This window comes from Saprolegnia diclina (genome assembly GCF_000281045.1).
Source record: "Saprolegnia diclina VS20 unplaced genomic scaffold supercont1.25, whole genome shotgun sequence".
Classification (NCBI taxonomy): domain Eukaryota; phylum Oomycota; class Saprolegniomycetes; order Saprolegniales; family Saprolegniaceae; genus Saprolegnia; species Saprolegnia diclina.
In genome coordinates, this window is record NW_008246092.1 from 257,745 (window position 1) to 273,815 (window position 16,071).

Sequence of the window (16,071 nt, forward strand, 5' to 3'; positions counted from 1 at the left end):
GACAGGGAATAAAATCATTATTGAAAGGGAATATTGAAGTGCCCATGTCTTGCATATATGGACTATATATAGGACAGTCCCTATCGTACTAGAACAAACGATGCACCGGTCCAGTGTCCCGTGCGTCGGGTGCCAGCGACTCTTCTTTCCGGCGTCGCTACCGATTCACCAAAAGACGTGTTTCGCCAAGAACGCGTTCGTGTCGCTGCCGTGTCCGACGTGTCATGTGACGCTGCGGTGCGTCCGTCAGACGTCCGCCGTGATAAATTGCCTTGATAGAACGGGCAACTACTTCAACCACGTCAAGAACTGCACGGACGAGCCCGTGGCAACGCTAGCTAGCGCGTCCGAGACAGCTTCAATGGAGCCTGGACCCATTGGGCCTGTCGAGGACGACGGGCGTATTCAGTGCCGGAAATGCCATCGCGGGTTTGCCCCCGTACGCCGTTGCGATCCCAAGCGGCCCCATGATGACGGCTGCGTAGGACCGTATCGCCAAGCATCAGTCCGTGTGCCACGAGTCCGAGCGCATCAAGTACGTGCGCGACGACGGCAACCAACTCCAGCACTCGACGACGACGACGCGCGCCAAGGTGCGTTTGCCCCAGTTTGCAGAGTATCAAGTTGATATTAGCCTCGCACGATCAAGCGCGCCCTTCCACCCTCGCTCCATAGCAATGTAGGGAGCTAGCTCACGACGCTGCGTGATGGTTATGACGTAGGTGCCGCTGCCGCGGTCGGCGCCTCACACCGGCGCTTCGATGCCGGCACTGCACGCTTGTCGCAAAGCGCCGTACGACCTCGTGCTTCGAGACGCGAGCAACCAAACGGGGTACACAGGCGCGAAATACGGAGGCATTGATTGCAGCAACCAAACTTCGGCCGGCAACCCGCTCAGTCGGCGCCTCGTGTGATACGATAGTACTAGATGTGTACAATATTGTCTTTTTACACGACCTCAAGTACGAGGCTGGCGCCCGCGAGCACCCACTTGGCCGGTGGCGCCTTGCTGCGCAGCTGCGCGGTGCAAATGTACGTCGGGCCGCGCTGCTGCGTGCGGTAAACGGGGCACTCGAAGATGTTGGCCGCGGCGAGGCCCGTCGCCAAGACGGCTCGGATGTTGATGATGGGCATCGGACAGCTCATTTCTTTTGGGTGGCTCACGTCAATGACGCCCGAGCCCATGTCCCAGCGCGCGCCTTCGAGGAAGAGCCCGTAGACAAACTGTCCGTCGCGGCTCGGCGCATCGAGGGCATCGAGCATGCGCTTGGTGATGTCGGTCACGATGCTGAGCTTGTCGAGCTCCACCGACGTCTTCTTGGCGGTGGTTTGGAGCACGGCGGTCAAGAACGACTGCGGGTTGAAAAGGCCGGGCAGCCAAATCGCAATCGGAATATCCGCGCCTTGGCCCGCCCACTCTTGCAGCTGCGACAAGCGCCGCTCGAGGTCCGCCAGCCACGGCGAGAGCGACCGAAGGCTCGGGTAGGCCACCGCTTGCCACGTCAGTGGAACGCGATCCAGGTACAAGTGCTCTTGCAGCGTTTCCATGGCTTCCGTCATGGTCAAATCGCCTCGAAAACCTAAATCGAGCTCGGCCAAGCTCTTGGTCATGTGGTCGAGGAGGACGTTCATGCGCTCACACTCTTGCACAAACACCGTCTGGTACGGCGAGAGGTCGCCGCCGTTGAGCACATCTGAGACGTCGAGGCGCAGCTCGCGGTACGTCTCGAGGACGTCCTGCAAGATGCCTTCGGCAATGCTCTGCATCGAGTCGGTCGACGACGCTGCCACGACGTCGGTCGCCGGCGCCGACGGCAACGCGCCGAGGAGCAATGTGCCCTGCAGGAGATTCTCGCTCGCTTCGGTGGAAAACTGAATGTCCGTGTTGGGGTGCAGCCCAAACGCGAGCGGCGAGTCGCCAATTAGCGTCAGCTCGACATGCTCGAGCATGCGGTCCAAAGTCGCGTTGAGCTTGGGCGCTGTAAAGAGCTTGACATCGTCGCCGTCGTCGAGGTACGGGAACATGCCGAGCTCGTCGAGCAATTCGTCGCGCAAAAAGTAGGCCAGATACGTGTTGCACACGAGCCGGTCGACGTCGTTGACAATGTGCCCGCCGTACATGATCTCCCCAAAGAGGTAGCGCAAGTCTTGCCACGGCACGCGCGTCGGCGCGTTCTCCATGTAGTTGCCTAGCACGGTCGCACTCGCAACGAGATCGCCGGCAGCAAACGGATACTTCATGTTGAATCCCTATCCACATGGATAGATCCAACTATGTATCCAAACGACATCGGATACCTGGGCTCCAAAGCGCTTGCGCTCGAGCATGATCGAATGAAAGTAGCACATGCCAAAGAGGATGCCGCGCGTACGCGGCTCGAGATCGTCGACGTACGCTTTCGAGAAGGCGCAGAGCGCGCGCTTGACGTTGGCCTTGAGCCCCGTCGGCGGCTCGTTCGTGAGCTTGATGGCCTTGTCCAAGACGCCGATCGGAATGTGCGGCGACGGGTCCGACGAGATAAAGACACGGAATTCCTTGTGGACGCGACCACTCTCAGGCTCGAGATTGCTCAGCCACTTGTCGAGCTCGAGGAGCCACACAGGCATCAAGTGCACGTTGTTGAGCAGGATCCAGTGGCCGTTCGCCATCCCGTCGGTGAGCGCAGCCATCGCAATGGTTTCCTGGCCTTGGCCCAAACTAATGTTGTGGTACTCGAGGCCCTTGCGCTTGGCGGCGCCGGCCGCGAGCTTGTCGACGTTGACCACAACGTCCGTGCCCGGCGAGAGGATGAAGTAGAGCGGTGTCGACGGGCTTGACTGCTGGAAGGCGTCTTGGAGCACTTGGTATGCGTTGAACTGCGCGTCGCAGTTGAGGTACTGGGGCGCATGCGGGAGCACGGCCGCAATAAACTGATGCAACGCGACTACAAGCCTATCGCCGCGGAGACAGCGGAGCACGAGGAGCTTGAGGAACGGCGTCTTGTCGAGCTCGCGCCAGTCGAGCGGAAGTTTTTCGGTTTCGGGCGTCGCCGAGTTGTACCACTCGCGGAACCGCGCTTCGCTCTCAACGAGGTCGGCGACAAAGCGCTCAAAGCCCTCGACTAGAATCAGCGCTTGCAGCATTTGCCACTACACCAACCCTTTCAAACCGATCACAAATGACATGCTTAACCAACCTGCGAGTCGTTGAGCCACTCGATGGCGTTTTCATCGCCGACGATCTTGGGCGCCCGAAGGAAGAAACGCAAGTGGTCGTCGCTGTAGCCGCTCCAGTCGCCAATCGCGCCGCGCTTGAGGAGCGCAAAGGTGAGTTGGGTCAAGAAGAGAAACTTGTGCTCTTCGAAGAGGCCGCGGCTGACCATCGTGAAGAGCGTGAGGAGCACCGACTTGCGCAGCTGCGAGACGCGTTCGTGGGCGTCAATCACGTTTGGGTTGTGCGGCACAGCGTCCATGGCCTTGTAGTAAAAGACTAGGAACGCGTCGAGCGAGTATTGGTACATCGGGTTGATCTGGCAGAGAAGCACCATGATGAAGAAGATCATCGACCCTTCTTCGGCGATCGGCCGGTACACCTCGCGCGCGTCATTGATGACGCGCTCCGTCTCTTTCCCGCGCAAAATCGCCGAGTTGACATCCGTGGCAGTCATTTTCGTCGCCTCGAGCGACTCGATGAGCGGGACGTCCGAGAGAATGTCGTCGGGCGCGTTTGCGAGTCGCTCCAAAAGCTGGTTCTCGAGCTCCAAGAGCTGTATCTTGTACTTATTGAACTGCTGGGCGAGCGCTTGTTTTTCGGTCTCGAGCACGGGCTGCTCGCGGTTGACGACTTGAGCGAGCAGCTGGTCTTCGAGCCCGCGCTCCGTCACGATAAAGTTGATCAGTGTGCAGTGCGCGACGATCTCGGGGCGGTAGTGCGGGTTCGAGAGCTTGGTGTGAAGAAAGAGCCGAAATTTCGTGTCGTACTCGATGTCGTCGCCGCCGAGCTTGACGAACCACGACTTGCCTTTGCGGTGGATTTGCCGCATGAGGATTGGCTCCAGCATCACGTCGAGAGTCTCGCCTACTTGGTTCTTAGTGCGTCTGCGATGAAACGAGGTCGATTACCTAAATTCTCAAGGAGAACGGTCGCGCCATCGGTAATGCCTTGCTCCAGCAGCTTGCGCCAGTTCTTTTGGGATGGGTTCAGGACCACAAAGCTCAGCGGCGCCCGATCGTTCATTGGTGCGTTGCTGTTACTGGTGCTACTCGCTGCCTTGGTGTTGGAGTTGCTCCGCTTGCCCATCTCGGAATTGTTGCTCCGGCGCTTGGCGAGTTTGGCCTTGGCGTCCGCTTTCTTACTTGGGGACTCGGACGCGCGATTGGCGTCCAGTGACGTACTTGAGTTACTACTGCTCGCTTCGGTGAGCGTCCGCTGCATCTCTTTCGAGCGCAGCCACGTGAGGCCCTGCAGCTGCGGGTCAATCAGCAGCGGCCAGCGCTCGCAGCTCGAGATGATGCAGCCGTTCTCGATCGACATGCGGTCGGCGGGCAGCCCTTCGTTCATCCACTGGGCGATCGCCGAGTCGTCACAGAGCGTTGAAATCGGGTCCAACGTCGGCGCCTTCTCGTCTGCGCTGGGCCGTAGACTGATAGGGATCTCTCGCGCCGCCAAGTCGGGCAGCCACACCTACACAAGAGAAACGAGGATTACACTTCAAGACACCAGAGATTGCTCCTACTTGTTTCCAGAGCTGCACCCGGAACGATGCGTCAAAAGCGCCAATGTAACTCACAAACGCCGCTGCCAAGAGCACGTCGCCCACGAGACACGTTTCACCAACCTTGAGCACGTCCACTTCGCGCTTCCAGCGCTCGTTCTCGGACGCAAGGCCGCTCACGAGCCGCTCGGCGAGCCCGAGCCGCTCTTGGCACGCCCGTGCTTCCGCTTCCACCTAGCACCAACTCTCCAGTGACGTTGCGACGACGGCGATTGTACCTTGGCTTTTTCGTTGGTCGCTTCACGAAACGAGGCTTGAAGCGCCGAGAGCTGCACCTCGACTTCGCGCACCATGGCCTGGACCGTCTCGAGAGCCGCGTCGGCATCGAGCTTGGCCTTGCGGCTCTCTTCGAGCGCGTCCATGAGCGGCTTGACTTTGACGTACACCTTGTGGTAGGCCATGATGTTGATGACCCACGTGCAGAGGTTGGCGGCGGCGACCGACTTGGCCTTCATTTTCTCAAAATTGAAGTTGGGGTCGTCGAGGATGGGCTCGACGCGCGCTGCGACCTCGGGCGGGATCGCGTCCTTGTCGTACTGCTCCAGCGCGACTTTGAACGCATCGACTTTGGCCATCATTTTCTTGGCATTGTCCCACGAAAAGTTCTTGGTCTCGAGCTTGAGCATCATGAGCACGGCGGTCGTGACCTTGTCGACGCCCGCCGGCGGCTTTTGCATTGACTTGAGCTCGGTCAAACTCGCCTTGTTGAGGCAGTTGACGGCGTCCTGCGCGGCCTTCAACGCTGGCTGCGCAATCTCGAGCTCCGCCATCGCTTGGCGCTCGATTTTGGTGGCCATCTCGGCGGCCTGTGTGGCCTTTTCCTTCTCTTCGTCGGCGCTACCCAAGCTATTAGTTTCAACGCTCATCCAGAATCGAGGGTACCGTCGCTGCTTGATTTGCGCATCGTTGCGCTGCCGGCCCATTTGCTCGAGGAGCACATCGGTCGCCTTCTTGCGCTCGTCGACGCGCTTCATCGTGGCTTTGAGGTCGCGCTGGAGCTGCTCGACGTCATCAGCCGTCTTCTTGAGCGTGCGGAGGCCCACGTCGAGGCGCTGGATGAACTGTGCGACCGACTTGCGCTTGGCACGGAGCAGTTTTTTGTAGAACAAAATCAGCTCCAAGAACGACGTCGGCGTCACGTAGTTGTAGCGACCGAGGGCGGCTTTGAATTGCACCGAGGCAGCAATCACCGACGTGTGCACCTCGGCCATGTGGTGGCTCACATTGTCGGCGATCGCGAGCGACGGCCACGAGAGGTCGCTCAGAAACGACGTGCTCACGCTCACAAGCGCGTCCTTGGGCCACGGGTGGAACCAGTCGATGGCCACGCACTGAATGAGCGCGGGAAAGCGCCGAAGACGGACGCGGAAGCTCGGGTGCACGGGCGAGCACGCAAGCACGACATGGCAGTTGGCACGGACCCGGTCCAGGAAGAACGATATCTAACCAAACAAATGATGAGATCTAGCATCTAGAATCTGGGATCTGGTATGTACCATGTGGTCGCGGGCGTCCGGGATGCTGTTGGCTTTTGCTTCCGCACGCAACGAACCGAGAATGGTGTCCATTTCTTCCGTGGCAAAGAGGTCGGCCAGCGCCGACGAGCCGGCAATGAGCATGTTGAGGTAGATCAAAAAGGTCTCGTGCACAATCTGCGAGTCGGTCAAGAGCAGCACGAGCGGGAGGCCGGGCTTGACGCCGGCCCGGCGCACCACGTCCTTGATGTCTTCCACGAGCTCGTTCGTCCCATACGTGGTCTTGACGCACAGCTGCAATAGCGGGTACTGGCAAATGAACGTCGCGAGCTTCGTGAGCGACTGCTTTCCCGAGCCGCCAACGCCAATGAGCATCAAATGGCCGCGGGGCATCGTGAGCACGCGGAGAATGCGCACGACGTGGTCCATCGCCGCCTCAAACAGCACGAGGTTCATGACGGCAGCGGTCTCGTTGTATGAGTGCAAACACGTTTGCAGTGTCTCTTGGAGCTCCTTTCGGTCCTTGACGGGCACCGGCGGGTACGACAGAACGCCGTCGACTTCTTTTGGCAGCCGCGTAAATAGGTTGGGCTGCGCGTTGAGCTCGGCCGCGTCGTCTTCCAAGTGCTTTTTGGCGTGCTCCAAGAGCAGTTCATGGAACCGAACGACTTCGGCCGTCGAGACGAGCCGATCGCTGAAGACGCGGGCGCACTCGTGCAGCCAAAACCGACCCATTCTTAGTGTCGTCGCAAACAGCTCGGGTTTCGTCGCGAGGAGACCTTGGAAGAGCAGTCCGAGGTCCCGCAAGCTAAAGCTGTAGTGGGGCTTGACGGCTGTCGGCACGAAGTGTTCGCGCAAGTCGGCATGCAGGTCCATCGTCGCAGCGAGAAGCCCGGGCGCCATCTTCTTGACCCCGTCACTAAAGTGGCTCATGTGGTGGTGCCAGAGCGCCCCAAAGAGCGACGAGCACTCGGACCGCGTCGGGAAGAGGACGCCAAAGGTCGCAAAGTGCCGCTGGAGGCGAGGGTTGATGCCAAAGGACCCGGCTTTGTGGTTCATGCAGCCGACAAACTGGACGTCTTGCATCGTCTTTTTGCAGCCAACGTCATATCGGTCGTACCAGCCGCCATAGTCCATGTACTGCCGAAGCAGCTCGGCGTGGGTCTGCGTCCCGTACACTTCAACAAACGGCAAATTGAGGTCGTCGAGGAAGTACACGAGGTGCGACTGCCGCGGCGGCCCGTAAATGCGACCCGACCGCTTCTCGACATGGCGCTCGAGCTCGGCTTGAAGCATCGCGGCGTCGGTATAGTAGTGCAAGCCAATGTTGGCGACCAACTGGTCTTCCTTGTGGCGTAAACACTCGGCCATGATCGTGGTCTTGCCGGTACCCGGGCCGCCGACCAGCATCACAGGTGTGTGACCGGGCAAGAGGAGCTCGACGAGAAAACTCAAGCGCGTGCTCTCGACCGTGGGGACGACTACGTTGTATATAGGCATGTCCCCAAACACCATATTGCTACTGGGCACAACGTCGGCCCACATCACAAACTCGTTCGTGTCCAGCGAGAGACGAAAATCAAAGACAGAGACATTTGGGTCGTCGCTGAGCGCATGCGACGGCTTGAAGAACGGCTTGACCACCTGGCTAAAGAGCCGGCGACTGTCGCGCGGCTCGCAGTCGAGCGCGCCGCCAAAGGCCCAGACCGCACAAAACAAAAACACATTCTCGAGCACGTCCGGGACCGCCTCCGGAGTGCGCGCGGCAAAGCCGTCGAGAAGCTTGCACAGCGTCGTCATAATCGCAATGGCGCTCGCCGGGACCATGCTACACAGCTCCTTCTTGTGCTCTGCGAGCACTTGGAAGAAGACATCCGCGTGCTTTCGGAAGAGCGCCGACCAGAGCGCAGCGTCGCGGCGCCGGCTCGCCCACGAGTCCACGTACGGCATCCACCCAACGTCCGTGTCGTTGAGGAAGAGGATGCCGGCGCGCGAGACGGTCGCCGGCGTCGCATTCACGAGCGAGTGGACCTCGAACACCATGCGCATCGACTCGGTGAGCGGAATGCGCTCGTTCGAGACGAGCGTGAGCACCTTATTGTCGTCCATGACGGTGTTCATGCTTTCGATCCAGACCGCGTCAATGTCGCCGTCAAGGACGACCCACTTGCCGCGCTGATAGGACGTGTACGGCGCGACCTCCTTGCTCATGTTGCGCATGACGATCGAGAGCACGCCGTCCTTCCAGTCACGGCTGAGGGTCATGTACCCATACAGCTCGTCGGACGAAACGCTCTTGGGATTGATGGCTTCGTACACCACGACCGGCTTGGGCTGGCCGGCGTTGACAGCCAGCGCCAGCGTGCGCCAAATGGTCGTCTTGCCCGAGCCCGCAGGCCCGAGCAGCATGACCGAGTGCCGGACCTTGAGCAGCTGATCAAAGTCGACGACCTTCTTGACAAAGAGCTCTTCGGGCTGAAGGCCCTGGGCGACGCAGACCGACGCGCAGCTCGACCGAATGGTTGCATCGCCCGACGGTGCGTCCCCGGCAACGCACGCGGGGAAGAGGTCGTGAAGAAGGCCCAGGAACGTGGGCACGTCGCGCGTGGGGAGCTTTGGGAGGTTGAAATCCCGCAGCGCGCGCAACAGAATCGTGTCTTCGTCGCAGGTTGGGTCGGCGCGCTTGAGACTCCCGGCGACAAGAAGCACGGATTTCACAGCGCGGAGACCCCAGTCGTAGTGCACTTGTTTCGAGAGGAGCTCCGAGCTGAGCTGGTACAAAGTCACAAATTTCTTGGCGAGGATTCGAGCCCGCAAAAACCCTTCCGACATGAGCATATTTTCGCAAATCGGCTGCACGTCCGGTCGAATCATGGCACACGATCGAAAGAGCGCCTTTAGGTTCTCGGGCAACTCGGTGCGGCCGGCGTAGCCCGGGTTCATCGTGATGAAGAAGCCGACGGTCGGGACGAGCATGATTTTCTTCCCCGAGAAGAGGAAGCTGCCGACCTTGACGGGCGGCGTGCCTGCCGGTGCGCCTTGGTAGTCGACGTCGCGGTTGGCCGGCAGTGCCAGCCACGTGATGGCATCGAGCACGGTCTTGACTTGGGTCGCAACCACAGAGAGGACCTCGACGTTGATGCGGTTGAATTCGTCAAAGCAGCCCCACGCGCCCGTCTGCGACAAGCCGCGGAAAATGTCGGCCATGGTCTGGTAGTTCATTTGGTCCGAGCAGTTGAAGACGTAGCACATCAAGCCCATGCCTCGTGCAAGGTCCTTGGTCGTCTCGGTTTTGCCCGTCCCTGCGGGCCCCGCCGGTGCCCCGCCCAAGTGCAATCGAAGGGCCGTTGTCATGGTGACGTAGCACCGATCGGTCAACGGCGTAATGACGAGACGGCCGCAATTCCCAATGTACTCGTACGAATACGTAGCTCGGAAGTCGCACAGTCGGATAGCGACGTGCTTGGTCGTCTGTGGCTCGAGATAGTAGTAGCGGAGCTGCGATTGCCACGTAAAATCGAGTGCCGACGACACCTTCTTTGTGACAAGCGACGCAACCACGTCCCGTGCGTGGACGTCGACCGTAATGACTGTGATGACCTTCATGCGGTCGAGCCGTGTCATTTCACCTACATGCATATAGTCAACGAGAATAGGATGTCCTGACGAACCTTGGACGAGCTTGATGAGGTCGTCGAGGCGGGCGTTGCACGTGTCCAGGTACTTTTTCAGTGCGTCTTCTTGACCACCCTCGAGCTCTTCGAACGCCGACTCGGTCTCTTCGGTCCACACGATCTGCGATCCGAGCAGGCTCATTTGCGCAGGGTAGTCCATGACCCACGCATACCGCGCGACGTCCAATCCCCACGCCGACGACGCCTCGAGCGCGTCGTGCACGATCGTCTTGAGCATGAGTTGCATCATGAGCAAAAGGTCGTTGAGCCAGAGTTCGACCGGTGTCCCGTTCGCGATTGCAAAAAGCGATGGGAATGCCACGACTTCGCCTTCTTTCGATGTGACGGAAATGGCCGAGAGCGGCAATGCATTGGGCTCAAAGTTGAGCACGCGAATCCCGTCAAAGCAGTCGCCTAAATGCGGCTGGATCTTGAGCGGGTCGTTGCCGTTGGAGAGGATTTCGAGCAACGCCGCGTTCGAGACAAAGTAGAAGCGCGGGAAGACGTCCTTCTTCGCATCGAGGTACTGGTTGAGCGCTTTTTGGCACACTTCGAGCTCGGCGTGGATGTCCCGAAGCACGCTCTCTCGGTCATTCTCGCCTGCACACGCCTGCAGAATGGCCAAGTGGCCTTGGACATCGATGTAGAGCTCCTTCAGCGTCGCATCCACCGCTTCAAAGCGCTTGGTCTCTTGCGGCAACTGCAGCCGAATGTCTTGGGAGCTCAAAAAGATGCGTTCGAGCGAGAGCCACGTTTGCTGCACTGTAAACCAGAGCTTGAGTACGCTCTCGACGTTGCCGAGCGTCTGTTGCCAGTCGAGGACCTTGTCGCGAAAGTACTCGACAAACTTGCCAAGACCCGCCATTGTTTGCAGCAGCAATTGCTGCTCTTCCAGTGTCTCAATGATGGCGTCGGTCTGGGAGGCCTGCAACACCTGCGTACCGTTCGGGTACGGCACGACCACGAGGCTCCAGTTGGCCCACACGTTTGCAATGTGGGCGAGGTCTGTCTCGATCTTGAGTTCGCGGTTGGCCATTTCGACAATGTCTTGGACTTCGGTCTCAAACCGATACAAATCGAGCTTGAAGAGGTCGTCGAGATGCAGACTGCTGTCGACGCTGCTGGTTGGAAGCAGCCAAGTCGCGTGGTTGCGCGGTTTCGTGACGTGCAGCAAGCTCTTCCAGTGCCGCTCGCGCATCGCCGACGAGTGGAGGATCTCAATCAGCGGCAACGTCGCGCCCATTTGCCTCAAATTGCTCTCGACAGTCTTGTAGATGGGCCAGTCGCGCGTGCGCACTGGGCACTTGAGGAGGAGGCTTGTCTTAGCGCGCACCACGTCGAGAAGCGCTTCGATCGATGCGTCTTGCCACAAGAGCGCTTGCCACGTGTAGAACGTCATGGCATTCTCATCGAGAAGCTGCCACACGCGGCTGAGGAGCGTCAAGTCGCTCCGGCACGTCTCAAGGCCGTCAAATGTCATTGGCGCAAGCTCAAACATGTCTTCGAGATTGCGGAGCCGCCGCGCCTCGGCCTCCATCTCGAGCAGCTTGGCATCGACCGTCGAGAGCGCGTCGTTCGCGCTCGCTACAACGACGTCGAACGCACTCGAGTCGACGACGAGCGCGTCATAGCTGAACGGTGCTTTTTGCACAAAGTCCTCGCGGAACGCAGCGACGCGCTTGTGAAAGACATTGAGGTCGAGCTTGATGGCCTCGACCGCGTGGTTCTGGACCGGAGCTATCACTTCTTTCTTTTTGAACGTCTTGTTGACCATGTTGTCCCATCGCATTGGAGCTTGCTCGAGACACGTCATCGCGGTTTCTTTGCCGACATAGGATGCATCGAGGTTGATGCCGTGCGTTTTGAGGAGCGCAACAATGTCGCGGAGGGGCCCAAACTGCACTTGCTTGAGCTGCATGAGACGCCGGACGTTCTGGATGTGGCCCATGACGGCCATGAGCGCGTTCGTGTCGCTCACGTCACGCTCAAGACCACTTGTGACGCGTCCGACAAAGTCGTCCATCCACGTGAGCTGGTTGATGACGCGATCGTGCAGAAATTGCGTAAACATGTAGACCCACTTTGTGACCCACGTGCTGAGCGCTTGCTTGATCGGAAGCGAGTTGACGCGCACGAAGCAAATATCGCGCGAGTGCTTGGCTTCGCTGATCTCGTTCTGGAGGCCAAGGTAGAGTCGGATTTTCTCATCGAACTGCGTCAAGTCGAGGTTGGGGCCCGACATGTCGACGCTGGTGCGATCCGGTGCCGGCACGTCCGCGGGGACCCACGCCGACGCCAAGAACGTACTGAACATCGCGTTGAGGTCCGTGCTCCAGAGGTACTCGTACTTCATCAGGTCCTTCTTGTATTGGAGGCAGATGGTTTCTTGGGTTGCACAGCTCGCGACAATGTCGGCGATGCACTTTTGCACTTGGGGGTGTTCGCGGAGCTCTTTGAGATACGTGCCGTCGGACGTATCGAGCCGCTTGAAGAGCGTTGTGATGTGCAGAATGCCCTCAATCCAGCGACCAGCAACGTCCTTGATGCCGACTTTGGACGGTGCACTGCCGATGGGCGGCGCAAACACAATGTCTTTGCCAAACAAGTCGAGCTCAATCTCTAGCAGCGGCGTCAAATCGTGCGTCTCGATCGTTCTTGGGTCGAGTTGCGACCCGAGGTACGCGAGCGAGTTCAAAACGACTTTGGTCAATCCGTCTTCGACAATGCCGTTGACAAAGTCGACGTACGCCCGCCAATCGGGCGAACCCTGGCTCACCTTGAGCTTCTTGAGCGTATCTTTCAAAAGCCGGTGGATCTCGTTCCCGCCTTCTTTGACCTGCTGGTACTTGGCCAAGCGTGTCGGTGCTTGGCTCTCGTCAAACTCGGCCACACTCATGGGCTTGCTCCGGCGCTCAAAGAGCGTTCCTACAGATTTCGTTCAATGCACTGACGAGACTGGTGCCGACGCATAAGTACCGTAGCACCAGCTCTCGAGCAGCTCGTGGACGCGCGCCATGTGGCTCTTCATTGCATCGAGGAGTGCCGTCGCCTCGTGCACGTCGGTCATCGAGTCTTTCAAGAACATATCAATGCCGTGCGATTTCCAGTTGAGCGACCGAATGCCACGCGCCAGAATCTGGTCAATCTTGTCCAGATGCGCTTTCACCAGCGGCCGCTCGACAGGCAAGAGTGTCGTGTGCACGCGGTTGTACATGTCCACAATCAGATCCAAGTTGCCCGTTTGCCGGCGGAAGATTTCGGCTTTGCGGTAGATCGCCATTGCCTCTTCGGGCACTTCGAGGCCGAGACTCAAAAAGTACTTGACTTCGCGCAAGAGCTGTACGAGCGCCGGGTCGAAGTTGACAAAGACGAGACCCGACTCGGCCTCCTTCCGGAGCAATGGCAGCTTGAGCTTGGACTTGCTAGAGATTTCAATCGAGTGCGCCCACGTCTTGACGCTCGCGCTCTCAAACTCCATGAGCGACCCGACCAGCGTCGTGTACATCTTGATGACGTCTTTCGAGTCTTCGCGCTCGAGGATCGCGCGGTTGAGCCACTTGAGCTTCTCCATGGGATACCCAATGCGGTCGCGGAGGCCGCGCGCCCACGCGACGGCGCCAGCGAACGGCGGAAAGTTGTACCCGATCGGCGGACTCTCGCGCTTCTCGACAAAGACTTGCTGTACAGCATGGAGGTCGGCGCTGTACGCTGCAATCAGAATTGCATGCTTCTTCTCCAAATCGTTCTTGATGATGGGTCTACGCCATGGTGTGAAACGCTAAACAAGTCGCAAAATCAATACCGCTCGAGGAGATCGTCGAACGAGTCGAGGAGCTTGAAGCGGCCCGTGATGGACGTCGCGTCATCAAACGCTTGGTTGACAACGCTGGCCAAGCGTCGCTCGAGCTCCTTGTTTTTCGATCGAAACTCGTAAAAATCGTCGTCAAAGCCTTTCGCGTCAATGTCCAGAAGGTCATATGCGACGTTCTGCACGACAACGACTGTGTCGGTAAAGTCGGCATAAATCTGCTGCACGGACGTCGTGAGCGTCTTGCCCTTCGTGCCGCCCACCTACACTCAAACGTTGATATCACCATCATGTATCAATGTATCGACTTCGATTTTGGCGAGCTTGCCAAACTGGACAATCGTCTGCGTGAGTTCGAGCACGTCGTGGCAGCGCTCTAAGAACGCATCGAGGCGAATAAAGAGCGCGTTGTTCTGAATGCGCCATTGGTTTTGCGGGCACTCGGTGTTGGCTTTGGCCTTGTAGTCAAAGTACACTGCTTTATAGTGTGCACAGACGCGCAGCGTCGTCTTGAGGTTCTCGAGCGCGCGCGGCGTCTCGTCGGCCGCCATGAGCTCAAACAGCATCGCGCCGTTCATGTAGGCAAACGCCTATAATCATCCATAAGCATCATATCAGATCGTAGTTGGGCGTACCTTGCGAATGAGCTCGTTGCAAATGTGCCGCACGAGCACGACAAGCCGCGGTGGCGTGTTGTAGAAGCGGCTCCATTTCCAGACAAGAAGAATCGAATGCATCATGGGCCGGAAGAGATCGACGAGCACTGTAAAGGTCGTCTCGCGCTCCATTGCATGGAACCTACAGATCATGAGCATGGTACAAGTCGTTCAGAGACGGACCAAGGCAAGAGGGGAGCGAGGAAGAGGACATTGTCGTTGGCCTCGGCGCGCGCGTGGAAGACCTCCTTGCAGAGTTTGGCGAACGGTACGTTGTACGTGCTCTTGGTCGCGTCGAGGTACTGGAGCACCTTCCGGATGCTATCGCTCTGGAGCTGGTCAAAGATCGAGTTGAGATTCCGCGCTTTCCCGAGCCAGAACCGGTTCTCCTCGGACGGACCAGGATGCAAGCCCTTTTCGTTGGCGTTCAGGAGCGTCTCGGGATCTTGCTTGAGGATATTTTTGATCTGCTTTGTCCACGTAATGAGACACCCTTCGAGCACGTGGACTTGGTCCTTGACGTGTCCGCCGTGGTCTAAGTCGTCGCCAAATGTCTTGGACGTCGACTGCTCGGGCGGCAGCGGCAGGCACGTCTCGCCTTTCGTTTGCCCAAGCGTAATCTGCAAGCTCGAAAGAAAGAGCTGGAGGTTCTCCGAGATGGAGGTCGCGACCATTTCCGGCCATGCGTGCTGGTTGCCGCTGTGCGAGACAAGAGGCACAAAGACGTCCTGCATCATGCGCGCCATGGTCTCGAGCACGCTGCGGTTGAGCGAGCCCGCGAGAAGCTCGGCGGCAATGTGCTCGGCCGAGACTGCGCTTTTTGCGACCTTGATGAGGTAGAAGATGTCGCTTTGCGCCTTGGCCGTCGCGGCCTGGATCGATTGCGCGATCGTAAATCGGCCGGCACTGGCCTCGTACACGAGCAAAAGGCGGCTCTCGCTGGCGCCGAGAAACTCGAGGATCCGCTGGCGCGTCGTATCGCTCGTCACAAAGCTGTGCACGTGGTCCAAGTTGGACGCGCGGAAGGCCGTCTCGAGGAGACGGCTGACGTACTCGACGCGGCCGTCCGGCGCGTTGTTGCGGCTGCCACGCCGAGCGTCGATGTCGACCGCGGCTCCGGCTTCCGCCATGCGAGATCTTGATACGACGCTTCGCGGCTGTGTCCGGATAACGACTGAATAGTGTACTACCTAAGCTACTGTTACTAGGGGAATAGTGTAATATCAAAATACTGTGAAAACGCTTCTCACAAACACCGTGGCGGTTTCAAACGGGGTGAATTCGCACGGCTAAGACGCCCTTGACGTTGTCGATCCACGTCGATGATGCCACCAAATAGCAGCAGTACTGTACTAGTAGCATTGCTAGTGTCGTCCGAGCAGTCAGTGTGCACTGCATGTCGACTGAGCCTGGGACGTTGTGTTTTTTGAATCAAGGAATTTGCACCAACTAACTAGAGCTAGCCGACGCTATGTCAGCGGTCAGTGCCTCAAAGCGGCAGGTTGCTGCTATAATAAAGCCGACGATAATATGGTATTTGAAAAAGGAATCAGAGACGCCACGCTAACTCGACTTTAGCTATGCAAGCATCCTAGCTCGACGGAGGGCACGATCACTGGTCAAGATCATGGAGAACGGCCTCTTCAGAGAGCCAAGCGCTATAAATAAGATGTCGTCTCTAATCTGGCGTCGGATTGGCTCCCG

General features: G+C 58.6%; 2 protein-coding genes across 2 annotated transcripts; one reads left to right on the forward strand and one right to left on the reverse strand.

Moving 5' to 3' along the window:
• The first annotated feature begins 35 nt into the window (after positions 1-35).
• SDRG_08328 (hypothetical protein) lies at positions 36-969 on the forward strand. The gene is made up of 5 exons (XM_008614209.1): positions 36-237; positions 280-439; positions 486-593; positions 635-679; positions 723-969. Exons 1-5 carry the CDS (start codon positions 101-103, stop codon positions 912-914), a joined length of 642 nt encoding a protein of 213 aa, XP_008612431.1. The 5' UTR covers positions 36-100; the 3' UTR covers positions 915-969.
• On the reverse strand, positions 949-15,497 carry SDRG_08329 (hypothetical protein; the record flags this gene model as incomplete). Its single annotated transcript, XM_008614210.1, has 14 exons — positions 949-2,250; positions 2,299-3,129; positions 3,177-4,057; positions 4,102-4,663; positions 4,716-4,928; positions 4,973-5,591; positions 5,637-6,196; positions 6,251-9,858; positions 9,901-12,828; positions 12,880-13,661; positions 13,706-13,974; positions 14,020-14,301; positions 14,347-14,509; positions 14,551-15,497. 14 exons carry the CDS (start codon positions 15,495-15,497, stop codon positions 949-951), a joined length of 13,947 nt encoding a protein of 4,648 aa, XP_008612432.1.
• Between the last annotated feature and the right edge of the window lie 574 nt (positions 15,498-16,071).